This window comes from Mirounga angustirostris, unplaced genomic scaffold (assembly GCF_029215605.1).
Source record: "Mirounga angustirostris isolate CCGP_5_RB_7025 unplaced genomic scaffold, mMirAng1.0.hap1 SCAF_12, whole genome shotgun sequence".
Lineage (NCBI taxonomy): Eukaryota > Metazoa > Chordata > Mammalia > Carnivora > Phocidae > Mirounga > Mirounga angustirostris.
Window position 1 is genome coordinate 95,793,192 of NW_026991720.1, and position 23,176 is coordinate 95,816,367.

The 23,176-nt window shown below is 38.0% G+C and overlaps 1 protein-coding gene across 1 annotated transcript in view; it reads left to right on the plus strand.

The window, feature by feature from the left end:
- HECW1 (HECT, C2 and WW domain containing E3 ubiquitin protein ligase 1) overlaps nucleotides 1–23,176 on the plus strand; it is a 434,070-nt gene that overhangs the window by 240,564 nt on the left and 170,330 nt on the right. Inside the window, exon 5 of the mRNA XM_045864939.2 lies at nucleotides 4,498–4,592. Coding sequence (XP_045720895.1) covers nucleotides 4,498–4,592 — 95 coding nt within the window. The remainder of the gene's footprint in view (nucleotides 1–4,497; nucleotides 4,593–23,176) is intronic.

Here is a 23,176-nt window from a genome sequence, read left to right on the forward strand (position 1 = left end):
GCTAATAGCAACTTCTTACTAGACACATCATCAGAGGCAAGGGAAACAAAAGCAAAAAGGAACTATTGGGACTTTATCTAAAGATAAAAAGCTTCTGCACAGTGAAGGAAACAATCAACAAAACTAAAAGGCAGCATATGAAATGGGAGAAGATATTTGCAAATGACATATCTGATAAAGGGTTAGTTTCCAAAATCTATAAAGAACTTACCAAACTCAACACTCCCCCCAAAAAAAAATCCAGTTAAGAAATGGGCAGGGGGCACCTGGGTGGCTCAGATGGTTAAGCGTCTGCCTTCAGCTCAGGTCATGATCCCAGGGTTCTGGGATCGAGTCCCACATCGGGCTCCCTGCTAGACGGGGAGCCTGCTTCTCCCTCTGCCTCTGCCTCTCTCTCTCTCTCTGACTTTCATGAATAAATAAATAAAACATTTAAAAAAAAAAAAAAAAAGAAATGGGCAGAAGACATGACTAGACATTTTTCCAAAGAAGATATCTAGATGGCTAACAGACCCATGAAAAGATGCTCAACCTCACTCATCATCAGGGAAATACAAATCAAAACCATGGTGTGATACCACCTCATACTTGTCAAATGGCTAAAATTAACAACACAAGAAACAAGAGGCATTGGCAAGGATGTGGAGAAAGGGGAATCCCCTTACATTGTTGGTGGGAATGCAAACTGGGGCAGCCACTCTGGAAAACAGTATGGAGGTTCCTCAAGAAGTTAAAAATAGAGCTACAATACAATCCAGCCATTGCACTACTAGGTATTTACCCAAAGGATGCAAAAATACAGATTCAAGGGGTATATGCACCCCAATGTTTATAGCAGCATTATCAACAATAGCCAGACTATGGAAAGAGCCCAAATGTCCATTGCTGATGAATGTATAAAGAAGATGTGTACGTACACACACACATACACACACACACACACACTGGAATATTACTCAGCCATCAAAAAGAAGGAAATCTTGCAATTTGCAACAACACAGATGGAGTTAAAGTGTATTATGTTCAATGAAATAAGAAAGACAAATATCATATGATCTCACTCATGTGGAATTTAAGGAAGAAAACAGATGAACATATGGGAAGGGGGGAAAGAAGAAGAAGAAAGAGAGATGGAAACAAGCCATAAGTGACTCTTAACAACAGAGAATTAACTGAGGGTTGATGGAGGGAGGTGGGTAGGGGATGGGCTAGATGGGTGGTGGGTACTAAAGAGGGCACTTGCAATAAGCACCGGGTGTTGTATATAAGTGATGAATCACTGAATTCTACTCCAGAAATCAATATTGCTCTGTACGTTAACTAACAAAATATAATTTAAAAAAAAAAAAAAAACAACATTGATGAGAGAAACTGATGAGGGTGCACAGAGAAATAGAAAGACATTCCATGCTCATGGATTGGAAGAATATTATTAAAATGTATATGTTACATGTTTTGATAGGGATTGCATTAAATGTGTTGATTGCTTTGGGTAGTATAGACATTTTAACAATGTTTGTTCTTCTAATCCATGAGCATGGAATGCTTTTCCATTTCTTTGTGTCCTCTTCAATTTCTTTCATAAGTATTCTATAGTTTTCAGAGTACAGATCTTTTACTTCTTTAGTTAGATTTATCCCTAGGTATCTTATGGGTTTTGGTGCAATTGTAAATGGGATCAATTCCTTGATTCCTCTTTCTGCTGCCTCATTATTGGTGTATAGAAATGCAACAGATTTCTGTACATTGATTTTATATCCTGCAACTTTGCTGAATTCATGTATTAGCTGTAGCATTTGGGGGGGTGGCGTCTTTTGGGTTTTCTACATAGAGTACTGTGTTGTCTGTAAATAGTGAAAGTTTGACTTCTCCCTTGCCAATTTGGTTGCCTTTATTTCTTTTCGTTTTCTGATTGCTGAGGCTAAGACTTCCAGTACTGTGTTAAATAGTAATGGTAAGAGTTGACATCTCTGTCTTCTTCCTGACTGTAGAGGAAAAGCTCTCAGTTTTTCCCTTTTGAAGGTGATATTAGCCCTGGGTCTTTCATATATGGACTTTATGATGTTGAAGTATGTTGCATCTATCCCTACTTTGTTGTTGTTGTTGTTGTTTTAATCAAGAATGGATACTGTATTTTGTCAAATGCTTTTTCTGAGGATCATATGGCTCTTATCTATCCTGACCTTTCTTACTTAAAGGCATTGGAATAATTTTATTTGAAAGGAAAGCTAGTAGTGCCTGTTTAGAATGCCTGTTATCTAAAATTTTCTTCCACCCAACTGTGCTTGAGGTGAAGCCATTGGCTCCTCCTTGCTGATGTCATTGGCACCTACAAGCAAAGGAACTTAAATTGCACTGGCTCAGTGAGGTTGCCTAGCTATATAGGCTCACTGCTTTATTCAGTGTCCCCCGTGATCCCTAACCTACAAGATATCTGCCTTTCAGGCTGAAGTAGTAGTGGATCTGGATGTGTATACCTAACAACGTGCAGATAACTGTGAGGTGCCCTGAAGAATGCAGAATTAGGTTGGAAGATTGTCCACAAGAAGCGCTTAAAAGGCAATAGACAATAATGTAAAATCACTGCAGGGAAAGAATGACTTAGGAGGGAATTGGAAAGTATTGATGTATCTAAAGGAAGAGCATATCCACTAAAAGGTGAGCACCCAGGTATCATCCAGGCAGTGGGAAGTCTTGACAAGTACAGTTCAATGGATAAAAAAGAGTAAATACAAATGGCTAATTAAAATTTGATGAAAAAATGTTTAATCTCACTACTAATCAAATACATGAAATAAAAACGAAATATTACTTTAAAGTTACATTTAATTGATAATACTCAATATTAACAAGGGTTCCATGAAATGGTCAGAGCTACATTTTCTGATGAAAGTGTAAAGTGCTCTTTGGGAAGCAGTTTGGGCACAAGAAGGGAGAATCCTTAAAATATTCACATCTTCTAAAGAATAATATTGCAGTACTCATATCTTCTATGTCAAGAAACCTTTCTATATATAGTAAAGTTTACAGATAACAGAAACCCCAAAATAACAGTGGAAAACAACATAAATGTTATATGCAAGGGAGGCTACAAAATAAAGTACTTTAGCTGGACAGTACCATCCAAAGTAAAATTGAGATTTTGTCATTAAGGAGGAAAGGGAGAATGGGTGTCGGGTAGGTAACCAGCAAGTTTTGCTCCATTATCCTATGGAGAAATCTTGAACTTCAACATAATTTTCAAAAAGTCATTCATTTTTAGGGAAAAGCCCAAATTTTCAAAATTACAGGAATACTTACAATTACAAATCAATTCAATGATTCCATAAAACAAAGAATGTTATCAACAAAGGTTTGATAGTTGAACCTGATTGTTTAATGTTAATTTTTAAAAATGCAGTATTATTGCATTATTATTTTACTACATTACATATAATATTAAAGCTTATACTCTCAGATGTACATAAAAACACTCATAGAAGATTTTTTTATACTTTTCTTCATTGTCCATATTCTCCATAATGAACATATCTAAAATTCATGCTAAGAAAATTGTCGACATTATTTTTTGAAACATTACAATCGACAAATTCCCAGATTTGAGAAACAGGATCTCAAATTGGAGATTTCTCATGTTGTTCCAAACAAAATTAATATAAGGGGCTAACACATAGCCTGGCAAATTTTTCAAATTTAAAGGAAAAATCCTACAAACAGTAAATTGGGAAAAGCAAGTCACCTTCAAATGAACTAGACTCAGGTTGGCCACAGATTTTGTCTTTAGTCATCATGCTCATCATGCATTATTTGCACTCTAAGAACTTTTATTTGCTTATCCAATACCTTATGAGGTGGGTACTATTGTTAGTTCTATTTATTTTACAAGGAACGTGGAGTAAGGGAGGTTAAGGGACTTGCTTGTTGTCTCATAGATGGTCAGTAATGGACCCAAAAAGCAAACCCAGGCAGAGTAGGCCCCCAAGGCCATATCTCTTCTACTTACATAGATAGGACTTTGAAGAAAAACAAACCGTGATGCAAAGAGGTTATCACTGATGTGTATCAGAGTTTGGAAAATATGCCTCCCATCCATGTATTTCAGTAACTTCTCAAAGTCCTCCTCCAAGTTGCTAAGATACTAATTACAATGAATTAAATAACCAAAAATTACAGAACAGACTGGTGGTAGGCATCAAACCGCCCAGAATCTTAGGATTAAGGGTTAATTCCAAATAACCTCTAATGGGATTGGATGGATGCTGAGAAGTTGAAATAATGGATTTCCCTTGGGTACAAAGGGCAGTTTTTGATGGCACATTTTTAGAAAGATGTCAGACCTGTCCAGGGAGCCACATGTTGAATAAGCATCATCAGATGTGGCCTGCTTGGCTCATGGGAGGAATTACATGGCATTTCCTGGGGCTGTCCCTCCGGAGCTGGTTATCTCTCCCTGGCTTATACCCTGCTTCTCAGTACCATTTGATTTTTGTTTTTCAGCTGAAACTAAGATCTGCTTCAAATACTACCATGGTGTGAGTGGAGCCCTGCGAGCCACCACGCCCAGCGTCACAGTCAAAAACTCTGCAGCTCCTGTAAGTCCCATTTCTTCCTCTTCGGTCAGAGCTAATCCTGGTGCTTCTTTGCTTTTTCCCATTTCGTGTGTGTGTGTGTGTGTGTGTATACACATATGGAGATATAGTGATAGATTATAAGTAGATAGACAGAAACAACCTCAAAATAGTCAAGAGGAATGAGATCCAAAGGCAATCTTATTAAAATCATACCACTTTTTGTTTGTGAAATGTTAAGCTTCAATAGTGAGATGTTTGTAATAGACTCATGCTTAATAGCAGTGAATACCAAGTGTTTCTTTGGAATGCATTTTTAAAATTCCTTGGTTTTAAGTATTTATATTTTCATATGTTTTAATTTCTTTTTAGGCTTATAAATAAATTTATGGAATAGAAATTTATAATCTCAGACTGATTTGGGTCATAAAATTATAAAATGGTGGGCCTAGGAAAGACTAGAATCGCCGGTCCTTTTTTCCTTTACGTGAATGAGGAAACTGTCTGAAGTGCCTAAGTAACTTACCTAAGCTCACAGTTGCAAACCAGGGATTTAAGTCATGTCTTCTGTTTGTTGCTCTCTGATTTTGCTCAGTACTCCAGTAATAAATGCTGTCTTTTCCTTAATTACAGTCTAGTTTGCGTCTTTGTGGTGCTTCTTACCTTTGTTCTCAATACATCTGATTAGCTGAAATCTACTTTGAAGTGGCACTCCATTTCCTTTTCACATAAAATAAAGATTAGTTGGTGGGGGAGGCTGACCAAAAACCAGTAAGGACTTTGTCAGGGTGGTGTGTTAAGTAGAAAAGATTTGGTTTCTTCTATGTAAAAAAAAAAGAGAGAGCGAGCGAGCCTGGGTTGCTCAGTCAGTTAAGCATCGGACTCTTGATTTTAGCTCAGGTCTTGATCTCAGGGTTGTGAGTTCAAGCCCCATGTCGGGCTCCAGTGAGAAAACTTGAAGTGGAATATGTATGATTTAGAAAGACCTTTGCCTCTAAAAGGCACGGTTTTGCTGTCTCATAAGTCAGTCCTTTAGGGTGTGGAAGATGAGTGACTTGAGTCCTTGGTGGTATAATCAAATGATTTGGGGAAGTATTCCCAGAGTGCCAGACCCCCCTCCCTGGGCCCATCACGTGTGGGACATTCTCAAAAGAGGGTGCCTAGAAAAGCCAAAGAGGCCTTGATAGAAGTGGCCAGTTGTCCAGGCAGGAGGGTCAGCTAAATCAAGGCGGCCAAGTTGGAGTTGGGGCTGAATTGAACCAGAGGCCCGAACACACACCAGACAAAGAAGGGAGGCTGGACATGGAGGCTACTGAAGCAGGAAAAGCCTTCCAGGCCCAGGCACAGCCTGTCATGCAATGAGGCAGCTTCTCTCCAGACACACTGATTTCTCAAGCCAGGGTGGGTTTTGCACAGTGATGGACAAGCTTTTTTGGCTCAAGGCTGGAATGGGAGAGGAGAGTTCCTCACCTGCTTCTGCTCAGAGTGGTACCATGGGTGAGCTTGGGCAGCACTGGAATCTTTAGGATTCCCTTTTTGGAGAAGACTCTCTGGAACATTTGGCTTCTCTGAACTGAGCCTACCGGGGACTCCAGAGGTAATCTGCTTCTCAGACCAAAGCAAAATGTGATACACATCATCACAGAAGTGTGCAGTGTTAAGCCTAAAAGAAAACAAGGTGCCAGCTACCTGGAAAACTGCCTGGATTGCACAGTAGACAAGCTTTACAAAGTGGGATAAACTGTCAACAAACAGGTTTTCCAGGGGCTGCCGACAAGAAACAGGGGTGCTGTCTGAGAAGAGGAAACGGCATGTGGGGTGCTTCAACTTATTATTTGACAGGAAGTACAGGAGACGGCATTGAATGTGAGTCAGCCCTGACCTCATCTTTGTTATTCCACCTGGGCTACCATTGCTTGCTCTTAAATCGCAGACATCCTGAAATACTTTGACATGTTGCCGTCATCCTGATGGTCATCCCCATAATGATTTTCTCACATACATCAGTAGACACTCGGGTTAACACTTTTATGTATGTTCCGCAGACAACTTTTGTTTCTCTTCTTAATCCCCACGCATGCGAGCACCAGATCATAAGGCCAAATGATGCCAGGAACTGAGAGTAGTGCTCCCACTGCCATGGTGGAATTTGCAGAGGGAGCATGCATTTTCCAGCAGACAGTATTTTAATGTGCAGTTGGGTTTTAGAATAGTTAAACCCCTGGTTCTTACAGCATGTTGCTCTCTTCAGAGGAGTCTCACTCGCCTTATTTTAGTTGATTCACAGCGCATCTGTGAGATAGGCAGGAAGTACCATTTTGGTTATAGGACCATTTTGGCTATCTGGTGATGGAGTTTCTGATAAGACCTAGCAGCCTTCTGGGTTAAATAAGTACTTGCAGTCTGGCCTAAGGACTTATGCACACTGTTTCTAAGGCAAGATGCTATTCAAGTTTTCCAAAATCACTTTGCCAGTAACCTTTGAGCATCCATTTTTCAATGGAGGATTTCTGGTGCTGCACTAATCTCTTAAAAAGATGACTGCCAATGGCCATGATGTCATGCCCTGAGGGTCAGTGAGTTAGTCTGTGGCACTATGCTAAAAGTATAATTCTTTGGAAAGGAGGGAAAGATGTCAAATGCCCCCTTGGTATATAATCAGCACTTCAGTGTCTTGAGCACAACAGATTCTCAGTGTGTTTTAATTCTTTTTCTCATTCCGTCATTCCCCCTTATCCTTTGCCTTTGTCCTACCGACAGTCATTGAGGTCCCAGTAATAAAAAGAGGTTGTCACCTATCCTTATCTTTCCAAGGCTCTCATTGATTTATTATTCTTAACTGTATATCAGAAACTATGATGAGTAAGGGGTATAGAAATAAATGAAATATGAGTCCTGGCATTGAGAACTCATGGTTATGCTATTGTGACTTACAAATACGATCTGAAATGTCCAGTGCTGGGGTGTGAAAACCCACTGGGCTGGTGTGTAGAGTAAGCAGTGAGGAGGCGCCTGCAGCAGCTGGGAAGGCCTTCAGAGGAGGTGGCATGCGGGCAGCATGAATGGGATTTGTGAGGCTCTGGAGGGAGTAAGGCACTGGTGGAAGGATAGCGAGTGCAAAGGTGTGGGGATAGGAAAGTGCCACAGGCCTGACAGGGAAGGAGACCTGAATTGTGTTAGATCTAATGAATATATGACTTACTTAATTTTTGCCATATAGCACCCTGTACTTCGTTTCCCATACTGTTTGTATCTCATTGGGAGCACCTAGCATATGGTTTTACTTATATTTTCTATAGAAAATCACGTTCAAAATAAGCTCTTTCTCTCAGTATTTTTGCTACCTTTCGCATCCTGTGCATCACAGCCCCTCTTATAAGCCTCATGGTATTTTTTTTTCCTCTCCCTATTCATACATCGAGGGACAGAAATCTCTCCATACCTACAATTTGCCAAAAGACGGGAACGGTAAATTGTCCTTAGCTCAACACACTGTGAATTTTCCAGCTTTTCCTTCAGGTCCATGCTTCTTCCACAGTAGGTTTCCAATCTGCCCTTCCCTTTTTGTGGACCACGGGGCATCCTCTAGTGGCATCTACTGGCTGGGGAGAGAGCTCTCCCTCTGCCTGCTGGGTTCTCTGCAGGGCAAGATATTCAGATGCAACCTGTGTGCTCCCCACGCCTGCTTCCCAGGACTGTCCCCGAGGGGCGTTCACTGCACAGGGCAGTGACCACCACAAGTTCCCTCATCCCCAGCCGTGAGGAGGCCTGGGGACTGTAGCCTCTGGATACAGAAAATAGGTAGCTGTTGGAAGCATAATTGCAGCAGGGTCAGGAAGCCGGGTCCAGGGAGTTGGGGAAGGGCCACCACAGTGAGGGGTAGATAGAGGATCTTAGTTCCTGCCTTACCTGGGGCTTGCTGTAGAGGGTTCCCCAGATTTCGATTTAGACAGGAATGTATCTCTTACTCAGTCTTTATCAAGATTTTTTTTTAAAAAGACTGAAGTGGATTTATTAATATCTGATAAAATAGATTTCAACACCAGAAAGTATTTGCAGACATGTCATAACGATAGAAGAGTAACCAGGAGGCCATAACAATCATAAATCACAAATAAATTATAAAACAATCCTAAATATATACCTATTAACAGAACTTGAAAATACATGAAGGAAAGCTGGACAGAATTAAAAGGATAAATAAAAAATTCCACAATCATAGTGGAGACATTAACACCTCTCTCAGCAATAGAGGAAACAACTAGATTAGAAAATCAACAAAAACACAAATTTGAACAATATTTTCATCAAGATTTTAATTTGTGGAAATCCCATCAGAATTTTGTTATTCTGGATTGTTTTTATCCCTAACTCACATTGCTATTGTCTGGCTACCTATTAGTATCTTCTAGCTTTTTCAATGAGAAATTGGAAGTGAACATACCCGTTTCTGCTCCTTCTTTCACCACTTTGATCCAATGTCTCGGCAACCAAGCTTTTGATGATAATTGAACAGCAGAAAGTTCAAAGCAAAGTTCTCTGCCAAAACATGAAATATATTTCTGTAAGTTCATGTTCACACATTCATTTGCTTTGTCAGACTACCAAGCAGAGATAGAGTTCACATTCTCCTATTGGAAAAATAAAAAAACTGAATAGGCCATTTGTCTGGAAATGTAGGCTAAGTTAGTACTCTAAAATAAGATCAGGTTCATGGGGCACCTGGGTGGCTCAGTCAGCTAAGTGGCCAACTCTTGGTTTTGACTGAGGTCATGATCTCAGGGTCCTGAGATCAAGCCCCCCTTTCCAGGCTCTGGAACCTGGATATGTGGAGTCTGCTTGTCCCTCTCCCCCACCCTTCCCCACTGCCCCTCTCCCCACTCATGCTCTCTTTCTCTGTGTCTCTCTCTAAAATAAAATCTTTTAAAAAAATAAAAATAAAATAAGATCAGGTTAAGATTTTCTTTACAAACAGTCTGGGTCTCCTGCAATGGACAATGGACAAATAGGTGAATAATAGCCCCCAAACTCTAAGTTATTAAACTTTGTTCTAGTAATATTTGTCTTGGGAATTTTAAAAGCAGATTTTTCGGAAAAAAAATTTTAAATTCTTAAAAATAACTATAGAATAGCTACCTTAAAGTTATGAACCTCCTGGAAAACACTCTGGCCAGATTAGTTGCAAAATTAACTCACAGGCAAGTGATTGATGGGACCAGCTGTCAAACAGAATTGTTAGACATAAACTGATAATTTGATCAGCTTCATAAAAGATAGTAAAATGATCTTGTGGTTTACCATTGGGAGAGATTAAGTGGCAAGACTAGTTGCTGAATGAAGTCATTCTTGATAAGCATCAGTTGCAATGTATCATCAGTTTGGGGGTGAAGGTCTCCCAGTTTATTAAAGGGTCCCCTTCCTCCTGTCTGTCCACATGGAGTCTCAGCTTCATCCCCAAATGTGCCAAGAAGTATTCCCCAAATTAAAGGAGGAGTAAAGAGTTTATCCCTCTTGTTACCTGGGATGTCCGGCACTGCTCTGCTGGAGTGGCCCTGGCTTTGGACCCACGAGAGACCCTGTAGAGGTTCTCACAGCCCCAGGCACAGGCAGTCTTGAGCAAACCTTGGGATGGCAGCGCTTCCCAAAGGGCTACTATTTCATGATTTTAGTTCTTTAAATGAGTTTGCTATGTAACGAATTGCCTCTACACAGTGAAAGAGGGACTTGAGGAAAGTTCAGAGCCATTTTCCTTAAATCGTAAGAAAACAGGGCCTTGTAAGGATTTAGTCGGAATTGAGCCCTTTGTGATCTCACCAGACTTGTGCCCTACAATCATATTCTTAAATCTGCCCTCTTTTCCCATTCTGATGCTGGAAACCTGGCCCCATGACAGTTTGGGAAGGTGACATGATGTTTATTTTATAATTGGATGTGGATTTTATAATTGCCGTAGGAGCCTTTTGTGAATTAATTCTGTTTTGTCTGTTTTCTCACTAACACATCCATAATTTATTTTTGTAGCTTGTCACCAGCACCTGTCCAACCAGGCATTAAAAGAGAACTTCATCAATAATCCGATGATGAGATGAAATTCTGAGAGTTAGTCCCTAATATTCTGAAAATCAGTTTCTAAATGAAATAATCTCAGTTACACTAGAAGGGCAAGAAGTCTGAAGTAATTAGACTGTACATTTTTTTAATTTTTCATTTCTTTCCTTCATATCTATGCCTATTAGCCTTTCTGTAGGAGAGGACTTAAGAAAACATTTTGATTTGTAGAAGCCATAAATCAAATGCTACAGATAAAACACAATAAATGTAAACTTGAGTGCTCCTGCTAAAGCTGCACGCATGATTTATTTACATGCAAAGGATCAGTGTTGCCCAGACATTTACTAGTGAGCTATAGAATGATTTTATAAGGGGGTGTTTTACAAGATCTCCTGACTATTGTGTCTTTAAAGTCTGTCTCCATTCCACAAAGTCTGGGGTGCACTGGGAAAGGGATTTCTCAGGGGGAATAGGGAGAAGTTGGTGGTTAGGTTTTTTTTTTTTTTAACCTTTTGATCCCCTGAGCCAATTTTATAGTTAGATATTGACATAACATATCATTTCTTCTATTTGAGAATCCATAGCCACCTTTTGTCTCATTCCTAATCTGGCAAATTGTTTTATGGTGCTCAGAACTTCTTGCCTCTAATCCTCTTTCTCCAGAAACCACTCCCAACTCCTCAGCAGCAAACCCCGCCCCCCCCCGCCACCCCCAGTATATGCAGCACTCTGATTCCCCAACCTTGGAGGTCTGCTGAGAACATAGTTATTTTGTACATCTTTGTATAGCCTATGGCTTTTATAATTCATTTATTCAGTTATTTATTTATTAGTGAGCTCTTCTGTGTTGACCACTAGTTATACAAAACTGAACAGAATAAATGCCCATCCTCTTGAAGACACCTGCCTGGGATGGGGTTAAGTAGTGGGGAGACAGACTAGAAAACAGACAATAACAAAGGACTATTCTAAGTGCTGTGGGAATGGACCCATAGGGCACTTCGGGAGGACCAAGGATGAGCAGGCCCAGAACATGATGGAAGGCTTTCTAAGTGGAGCGGACCAAATCATGGCCAGGATTCCTGATCAATCCCTTTATTTTTGTCTACACTGTTTTACCCAAGTGTCGGGACATGTTATTCACATGTATATCTTCAGCAAAAGTCCCTTGAGGTTTTGATTAGACTAAAACAGGGGAACATTTAGACATTTGTATTTTGGCTAACACATCAGATGGACTCATTTTTGTAGAAGAGAAATAAGAGGAAAGGAAATCACAGCCACACCATGCATCCTCTTCTAGAGAATTTACCCAGGTCCTGCCCAAAATCATACCTCTTAAAAAGGTACCCTGAAAGTTTGGATTCCATCGTGGCCCAACATTAAGAAATTTTGTTCTATTTCAGCAGAAGAGGTTCAGAGCTTATTTTAAAGTGGAATTTTGGGGTCTTGAGTCTGGAGGTGGTGTTTCTTGATAAGGTTCTTCTACCAGCTTTGTTTTGGCATAGGGGTGGTTTACATCCTTCCTTTCTGGGGTATGGGAAGCAAATGCCAAATCACATCCTCTTCATTGTCCATAGAAACCAAATTTGAAAATACCTAGACACATATCACTAGTGGGAAGTGGAGATCCTCTGTATTTTTTTAAGAGCCACGTTCTTACACCAGGGTTGGGGTATCTGTGAAGCCCTGATGTTATATGGATGTGTTCATGAATGTCTTAGAGGGTGGCTCTTAGGCGTTCATTAGGTTCTGAACAGGGTTCATGGTCCCAGAAAGCTTATCACTGTTAGAGAAAACACCAGTATCACTCTTTGCTGATATAGAGACCTAATTTGTTCAGCTTTGTACTGTTAAAAGTCTACCTTTGCCTTTTTTGGAGTAAACACCCCAGTCTTTGGGAACCCAAAGAATAAAGCCAAGAATGTTCTTAATGAAAGGAAACAAGTAGTAAATACCTAGATAAGAGACCCAAATCTAGAAAAGAGATGAATCTAGACATGAATATATTCAGGGAACCTGATACAGAAGGACATGAAAATTAAATGAAGGCCTCTTAAACAGAAAGCTTTTTGTTTTTCTTCTGCAGCAGGATACAAATATTGACATCCCAGGGATTAGAGGCAAGGAGCTTGGCACAGAGTAGACAAATTAAAAAGTATTTATTCTTCCTAAAGCAAAGCAAAATGGATGAATTCATAGGTGAGGTCTTTCAAACAATTGAGGTATAAGTAAATCTCATACAATTTAAACATTCTAGAGCAAAAAGAAAGAAGCTTCTAAATAATTTTCCTTATCCACCATAGAACTAAAACCAGAACTGTCAAAGAGAGCACTAAAATAGAAAACTATAGGTCAATCTTATGGATGAATGTAAATATAAAATCCTTAAGTTAAATATTGGCAAATAGATTTTAAAAGGATTATTAAAATAAAATTATACACAGGTTGTAAAGTTGCCTCAATATTCAGAAAATTATTATTACAATAAAGTATGTGAATAGAAAACCGCATCATCCTCTCCATAGATACAAAAAAAAAAGCATCTCACATTTCTTTCTCTTAATAATGCTTGCACTTTCAGAATAATGCTAAGTAATAGTGGTATTACTAGAGGTATTAGTAGTGATCTCTGTCTTGTTCTGGTTATGGTTAATGAAACCATTTCTAGTGGTTCCCCAGAAAACATAGGCAAGAAATGAAGATTCAATATTGGAAAGAGAAACAAAATTATCATTACTTTTAAATGACCTGACTATATTATCCAAAATAATTGGGACTCTTAGAAACAATAAATTATCTCTAATATGTAAGAATTAATAGCTGTACTATAAGCAAAGAAAACCAATTAGAAAACATAATGGAAAAAGGTTTTCATTTTAGATTAACCAAGAAAAATAAAATATCTTAGTAAGAAATGTACAAGACCATGACCTCAAAGAGTTATCTTCACTCACATGTTCGCTGCATCATTATTCACAATAGCCAAGATATGAAAGCAACCTAAGTGTCTGTCAATGGATGAAGATAATATGAGAGAGAGACAGACAGACAGATAGATGAATATTATTCAGACATGAGAAAGAAGAAAATCCTGCCATTTGTGAGAGCATAGATGAACCTTGAAGACATCATGCTAGTAAAATAAGCCAGAAAGAAAGACAAATATTGTATTGTTTCACATGTAGAATCTAAAAAGGCTGACCTCACACAATGTTATGTCAATTATATCTCAATAGAAATGGAAAAAAATGTGCAAGACCAATTTATTTTTTATTTTTTTTAAGATTTTATGTATTTATTTGAGATAGAACAAGAGAGTGTGAGGGAGAGCACAAACAAGGGTGGAGAGAGGCAGAGGGAGAGGGATAAGCAGGCTCTCCACCGAGCAGGGAGCCTGATGCAGGACTCGATCCCAGGACCCCGAGATCATGACCTGAGCTGAAGGCAGACGCTTAACCAACTGAGCCACCCAGGTACCCCTGTGCAAGACCAATTTAATGAAAAGTTTAGAACTATTGAAAGGTATAGAAAATTTGAATATATGCAAAGATGAACTGTGTTCCTGTTTCAGAAGCAGTGTTTAAACTATATAAATTCCCTGTAAATTAATTTATAAATTCAACACAACTGCAATTAAATAAATATAAATAGATTGCTTTTGACAACAGAGTAACCCTAGCTTCGTCGGAACCAGTATGTGAGAAAAGTTTATAATGGTTTTGGGAAATGAAAATAATGAGAAAAGACTAGCTTGCCAGGAATTAAAACGGGCTATGAAGCTATAAAAATTAAAATCATTAATGAAGAAAGAGACTAATAGGACAATGGAAAAGAAGAGAGTAAGAAAATAGACTCCAGGATATTGGAAACTTTAATTAACAGTTAACAGTAATATTTAAAATCAATGTGGGAAAGAGAGATTTTACCATATGTGGTATCATGGCAGCTAAGCAAAGTCTTGAAAATATATATATGTATATATATGTATACATCAAACCCTCTTATTATTCCTAATTCCTTATGTACATATGGATAGAAGTTTTCAATATTTAAAAAACATAAAAATTCTAGTAAGAAAGCATGCATAGTTTAAAATCTTGGAGAGGAACAGTTCTTTCTAATCAGAACACAAAATCTAAGGCCATAAAGGAAAAGTAGCAATAAATTGTATTAGCTACATTAAAAAAAAAAAATCTGAATGGAAAAAAACTCTAAAAAGTAAAAAGTAGAAAATAAAAAGAAGAAACTGATAAAAAAATCAGGCAAAAAGCTAACTTCTTTAATTTACATAGAACTAATTTCTATTGTTTAAAGAAAAGACAAACCATTTTAGAAACAGGCAAAGAACCTGAGGTCGGTTTTTAGGGGAAAAAAATCCAATCACCAATAAACACATAAAAAGACGCTCCATCAAGACAATATAAAGACAACCACACTGGGAGAAAATATTTGCAAAATATATAGATGATAAAGGGCTGTTATCCAAAATATACAAAGAACTCTTAAAATCAGCAACGAGAAAATGAACAACCCAATTTAAAAATAAGCAAAAGATCTGAAGAGACACCTGACCAAAGAAGATATACAGATGGCAAATATGTACAGGAAAAAATGCTCCACAGCATATGTCAACAGGGAAATGCAAACTAAAATGAGGAGATACAACTACACACCTATTAGAGTGGCTAAAATCCAGACACTGCCAACACTGACTGCTGACAAGGATGTGGAGTAACAGGAATGCTCATTCATTGCTGGTGGGAGGGCCAAATGGTACAGCCAGTTTGGAAGACAGTTTGGTAGTTTTGTACAAAACCAAACATACTCTTACCATATTATCCAGTGATCACACGCCATAGCGTTTATCAAAAAAATTGAAAATTCAAGTCCATACAAAAACCTACACACAGATGTTTATAGCAGCCTTATTCATAATTGCCAAAACTTGGAAGCAACCACAATGTCTTTCATTAGGTGAGTGGATAAATAAACTGTGGTACATCCAGGCCATAGGATATTATTATGAGCTATCAAGCTATGGAAAGACATAGAAGAATCTTAAATGCATATTGCTAAGTGAAAGAAGCCAATCTGTAAATGTTACATACTGTAGGATTCCAAATATATGACATTCTAGAAAAAGCAAAACCATAGAGACAGTAACAAGATGAGTCATTGCCAGGAGTTGTGGGGAGGGAGGGATGAACAGTATGATACTCTAATGGTGGATGCATACATGTTATTATACATTTGTTCAAACCCACAAAACGTACAACACCAAGAGTGAGCCCCAATGTGAACCAGGGACTTTGGGTGATAATGATGGAAGCACATACATTCCTACATTGTAACCAAGATGGAAGATGTTGATGATGGTGGAGGCTGTGTGTGTGTCGGGGCAGGGGGTTTCTGAGAGCTCTCTGGACTTTCTGCTTAGGTTTCCTGTGAACCTAAAACTGCTCTTAAAGAAAAATAATTAAAAAAAAGAGAGAGATGCTCCAATCAGAAAGCAAATATAACATGATCCAAAACAACATGGTATCTTTGAAATTTTGTAAGAGAAGGACTTTGTAGGAAGTGACAGCTAGGAGATAATGGGGCATCTTTACACAGCTGGCACAGAAGCTTGACCTAAAGGCTACAGGAAAGTGAATCACTGAGTTAGAAGACAAAATAAGAAAGTTCACCTGAAACCCAGTGGAAATAAGAAACAAAAATAGAGAAAGAATAAAAAAGATCTAGAGATCAAATCTAGGGACAATAGGAATTTCCAAAAAAAAAAAAATTACAAATGAAATAAAAGATAAAAACCTTTTCTGATTTAAAAAAATATATACGTTAGACTAAACGTTGAAAATCCTAATATTTCAGATATCTGAATTTACATAGTAAAATACATATATATGTTCATGGTAGAAAATTGAGTAAGCATATAAATAAGAAGGAAAAATGATAATCCAACATGCAGCAAGCCTCTGGAACTATATCTGGAAGAATTTTCAAACTGAAGAATCCTATAAACAAGCAGAAGAAACTTTCAGCATACTTGGAAAAAAAACAAAAGCCAAGAAACTTTGAATGTTCCCTCCACAGCACTAAAGGTGGCAAGAAGATTATTTAAAGGAAACATTTTGTTTTCTACTGTATCAGCTGTCAAAGATAGGTGAAGACAAGGGAAGACAGATATTCTCAAGCATGTAAGAATATAGAAATTGCCCACACATCAAAGACACAATCCCAGGTCTGAGGAAATTGTGGATAAAAGTGAATAAGGAAACTAATTAGCTATAAAATGATAGGCAAAATAATTGTGAGGATACATTATTGTTTTATTATTCAAACATACATTGTGTGATTTATTGCATGAATGGGTTGAACAAAAAAAAACAATAAAATTCTTTTAAAGATTTTATTTATTTGAGAGAGAGAATGAGCAAAAGAGAGAGGGAACACTTCTATTCCTGAGCAGCAAAGAGGACTCACATGGTGACTGTATTAGCGGGCAGGGCTGCCATAACAAAATACCACAGATGGCGTGGCTTAAACAGCAGACATTTATCTTCTCTCTTCTAGCCTTCTGAAGGCTAGACATCCTAGAGCAAGGTATTGGCAGGGTTGGTTTCTCCTGAGGCCTCTCTCTGTGGCTTGCAGATGGCCTCCTCCTCCCTGTGTCCTCACCTGCTGTTTTCTCTGTGCACGTGCATCTCTGGTGTCTCTTCCTCTTCTTATAAAGATGCCAGTCTGATTGGATTAGGGCCCTGCCCTAAAGACCTCATTTAACCTTAATTACCCCTTTAAAGGCTCTATCTCCAAATATAGTTACATTAGGAGTTAGGACCTCAACATTCATAACAGAGACCCACTGTCTCCTTGCGCTGATTTGACAAAGTCTACTCTGTCTGTCTGCGTAGAGTGCCTGTGCTACAGGAGATCTCATATAGCTAGCTCGCTATCAACCATTGTACATAATATATATTTTATATATTTATATAAATACATATTATCATATAAGTATATAATTATATATTTAATATATATTAAAGTGTAAGGATTTTAGTCTAATTTTCTGGGAGGGACTCTATAATGAAATAGCACTGGAGATGAATGCTGATCCTAGAGCACCAGTCCTGTCTCCTTAGCCATATAAATACAGATACAGATGTAGATGTAAATATAAATGTAGCTATACATATATATGCATATATATAATTATATATGAATTTTTCTTTTCTTATTTACATGAGCTTGATCATCTCTCCACAATCTAACAAACCAAATGTATATTCATACATTACAACACTTAACCATGAAACACTAGAGGTTTTTAAAATGAAAATTGGGAGACCTTGGTTTTGTCTGGTCAGCTAGACAACTACTAAATCATTCTGAACTCCTGTGAACTCAACCGGAGATCTAAGAAAAGAATAGCTGCAACTTTACAAATAGAAAAGCAACCACTTTCTGCAAGAATGACAAGAAAGAAAAACTCACCTAAAGAAAAACTCACCTCAAAAAAAAAGAAAAAGAGGCAGTACTGACTGCCAGGGATCTAATCAGTATGGATATAAGTAAGATGTAGGAACTAGAGTTCAGAATAATGATTATAAAGATACTAGCTGGACTTGAAAAACCATAGAAGACATTGGAGAATCCCTTTCTGGAGAAATAAAAGAACTCAAATATAATCAAGTCAAAATTAAAAAGGCTATTAATGAGATGTAATCAAAAAACAGAAGCTCTTAACTGCTAGGATAAATGAGGCAGAAGAGAGAATTAATGATACAGAACACAAGAAACTGAGAAAAAGAGAGATAAATAACTATTGGATCATGAGGGGAGAATTTGAGAGATAAGTGATACCATAAAGTGAAACAATATTAGAATAATTGGGATCCCAGAAGAGGAGGAAAGAGAGAGGGGGGCAGAAGGTATATTAGAGCAAATTATAGCAGAGAATTTCCCTAATCTGGGGAGGGAAACAGGCATTCAAATCCAGGAAGCATAGAGAACCCCCCTCAAAATCAATAAAAATAGGTCAACACCCCAACATATAAGAGTGAAGTTTGCAAATTTCAGAAACAAAGAGAAAATCCTGAAAGCAGGTTGGGACAAGAGGTCCGAAACCTACAAGGGTAGAAACATTAGACTGGCAGCAAACCTATCCACAGAGACCTGGCAGGCCAGAAAGGACTGGCATGATATATTCAGAGTGCTAAATGAGAAAAAGATGCAGCCAAGAACACATTATCCAAAGAGGATGTCATTCAAACTAGAAGGAGAGATTAAAAAAAAAAAAACTTCCCAGACAAACAGACACTAAAAGACATTGTGATCATTAAACCAGCCCTGCAAGAAATATTAAAGGGGATTCTTTAAGCAAAGAGAGAGCCCAAAAGTAACATAGACCAGAAAGGAACAGAGACAATCTACAGAAACAGGGACTTTACAGGTAATATAATGGCACTAAATTCCTATCTCTCAATATTTACTCTGAATGTAAATGGGTTAAATGCCCCAATCAGACAGGGTATCCGATTGGATGAAAAAGCAGGACACATCAATATGTTCTCTGCGAGAGACTCATTTTAGATGAAAAGACACCTCCAGATTGAAAGTGAGGGGGTGGAAAACCATTTATCATGCTAATGGACATAAAAAGAATGCTGGGGTAGCAATCCTTATATCAGTCACATTAGGTTTTAAACCAAAGACTGTAATAAAAGATGAGGAAAGACACTATATCTTACTTAAAAGGTCTATCCAACAAGACCTAACAATTTTAAATATTTATGCCACTAACATGGGAGCAGCCATTATATCAACCAATTAATAACCAAATTAAAGAAACATATTGATAATAATACAACAATAGTAGAGAACTTGAACACCCCACTCACTGCAAAGGACAGATCATCTAAGCAGCAGATCAACAAGAAAACAAGGGCTTTGAATGACACACTGGACCAGATGGACTTCACAGACATATTCAGAGCATTTCATCCTAAAGCAACAGAATACACATTCTTTTCACATGCACATGGAACATTCTCCAGAATAGATCACATACTGGGTCACAAATCAAATATCAACTGATACCAAAAGATTGATCATTCCCTGCATATTTTCAGACCATGCTTTGAAACTTGAACTCAACTATAAGAGGAAATTTGGAAGGAACTCAAATACATGGAGGCTAAAGAGCATCCTACTAAAGAATGAATGGGTCAACAGGAAATTAAAGAAGAATTTTAAAAATTCATGGAAACAAATGAAAATGAAAACACAACTGTTCAAAACCTTTAGGATGCAGCAAAGGTGGTCCTAAGAAGGAAGTATTAGCAATACAATCCTTTCTCAAGAAACAAGAAAGGTCTCAAATACACAACCTAACCTTACACCTAAAGGAGCTGGAGAAAAAACAGCAAATAAAGTCTAAACCCAGCAGGAGAAAAGAATTAATAAAGATTAGAGCAGAAATCAATCAAATAGAAAACAAAAGAACATTAGAAGAGATCAATGAAACTAGAAGCTGGTTCTTTGGGGTTTTTTGTTTTTGTTTTTTACTTTTTTTTTTATTATGTTATGTTAATCACCATACATTATGTCATTAGTTTTTGATGCAGTGTTCCATGATTCATTGTTTGCATATAACACCCAGTGCTCCATGCAGAACGTGCCCTCTTTAATACCCATCACCAGGATAACCCATCCTCCCACCCTCCTCCCCTCTAGAACCCTCAGTTTGTTTTTCAGAGTCCATAGTCTCTCATGGTTCATCTCCCCCTCTGATTTCCCCCCTTCATTCTTCCCCTCCTGCTATCTTCTTCTCCTTTTTTTTGTTTTTAACATATAATGTATTATTTGTTTCAGAGGTACAGGTCTGTGATTCAACAGTCTTGCACAATTCACAGCACTCACCATAGCACATACCCTCCCCAATGTCTATCACCCAGCTGCCCCATCCCTCCCACCCCCCACCACTCCAGCAACCCTCAGTTTGTTTCCTGCGATTAAGAATTCCTCATATCAGTGAGGTCATATGATACATGTCTTTCTCTGATTGACTTATTTCACTCAGCATAACACCCTCCAGTTCCATCCACGTCGTTGCAAATGGCAAGATTTCATTCCTTTTGATGGCTGCATAATATTCCATTGAATATATATAAGAAGCTGGTTCTTTGAAAGAACTAATAAGATTAATATACCCCTGGCCAGACTTATCAAAAAGAAAAGAGAAAGGACCCAAATAAATAAAATCATGAATGAAAGAGGAGAGAACACACCCAACACCAAAGAAATACAAACAATTATAAGAACATATTATGAGCAACTATATGCCAACATATTAGGCAATCTGGAAGAAATGGATGTATTCTTGGAAACATACGACTACCAAAATTGAAACAGGAAGAAATACAAAACCTGAACAGACCCATAACCAGCAAGGAAATTGAAGCAGTCATCAAAAATCTCCCAACAAACAAGAGTCCAGGACTGGATGGCTCCCCAGGGGAATTCTACCAAACATTTAAAGAATTAATACCTATTCTACTGAAGCTGTTTCAAAAAACAGAAATGGAAGGAAAACTTCCCAACTCATTCTATGAGGCCAGCATTACCTTGATCCCAAAACAAGACAAAGATCCCACCAAAAAAGAGAATTACAGACCAATATCCCTGATGAACATGGATGCCAAAATCCTCACTAAGATACTAGCCAACAGGATCCAACAGTACCTTAAAAGGAGTATTCACCATGACCAAGTGGGATTTATTCCTAGGCTGCAAGGGTGGTTTAACATCTGCAAATCAATCAATGTGATACACTACATTAATAAAAGAAAGGACAAGAACCCTATGATCTTCTCAATGGATGCAGAAAAAGCACTTGACAAAATACAGCATCCTTTCTTGATTAAAACTCTCCACAGTGTAGGGATAGAGGGAACATACCTCACTATCATAAAAGCCATCTATGAAAAGCCCACAGAGAATATCATTCTCAATGGGGAAAAACTGAGAGCTTTTATCCTAAGGTCAGGAATATAGCAGGGATGTCCACTATGACTACTGTTGTTTAACATAGTACTAGAAGTCCTAGCCTCAGCAATCAGACAACAAAAAGAAATAAAAGGCACCCAAATCAGCAAAGAAGGAATCAAACTCTCACTCTTCACAGATGACATGATACTCCATGTGGAAAACCCAAAAGACTCCAGCCCAGATCTTCTAGAACTTACACAGGAATTCAGCGAAATGGCAGGATATAAAATCAATGCACACAAATCAGTTGCATTTCTAAACACTAACAATGAGACAAAAGAAAGAGAAATTAAGGAGTCAGTCCCATTTATAATTGCACCAAAAATCATAAGATACCTAGGAATAAACCTAACCAAAGAGGCAAAGGATCTGAACTCAGAAAACTAAAGAACACTCATAAAAGAAATTGGGGAAGACACAAAGAAGTAGAGAAACATTCCATGCTTATGGATTGGAAGAACAAATATTGTTAAAATGTCTATGGTACCCAGGCAATCTATAAATTCAATGCAATCCCTATCAAAATACCATCGACATTTTTCACAGATGAACAAATAATCCTAAAATTTATATAGAACCAGAAAAGACCCCAAATAGCCAAAGGAACGTTGAAAAAGAAAACCAAAGCTTGTGGTATCACAATGTCAGATTTCAAGCTATATTACAAAGCTGTGATCATCAAGAGAGTATGGTACTGGCACTAAAACAGACCCATAGATCGATGGAACAGAATAGAGAAAATGGAAAAAGGACAGTCTCTTCAATAAATGGTACTGGGGAAACTGGACAGCCAAATGCAGAAGAATGAGACTGGACCATTTTCTTACACCATACACAAAAATAGACTCAAAATGGATGAAAGACCTAAACGTGAGACAGAAATCCATCAGAATCTTTGAGGAGAACACAGGCAGCAACCTCTGTGACCTCGGCCACAGCAACTTCTTCCTAGACAAATCTCCAAAGACAAGGGAAACAAAGGCAAAAATGAACTATTGGGACTTCATCAAGATAAAAAGCTTTTACACAGCAGAGGAAACAGTTGACAAAACCAAAAGACAACTGACAGAATGGGAGAAGATATTTGCAAATGTCTTATCAGATAAAGGGCTCATATCCATGAGTTATAAAAAAAATTATTAAACTCAACACCAAAGAACAAATAATCCAATCAAGAAATGGGCAAAAGACAAACAGACATTTCTCTAAAGAAGACATACAAATGACCAACAGACACATGAAAAAATGCTCCGTATCACTTGGTGTCAGGGAAATACAAATCAAAACCACAATGAGATACCACCTCATACCAATCAGAATGGCTCAAATTAACAAATCAGGAAACGATAGATTTTGGCAAGGATGGGGAGAAAGGGCAACCTCTTACACTGTTGGTGGGAAAGCAAGCTGTGCGGCCACACTGGAGAACAGTATGGAAGTTCCTCAAAAAGTTTAAAATAGAGCTACCCTATAACCCAGCAATTGCACTGCTAGGTATTTACCCCAAA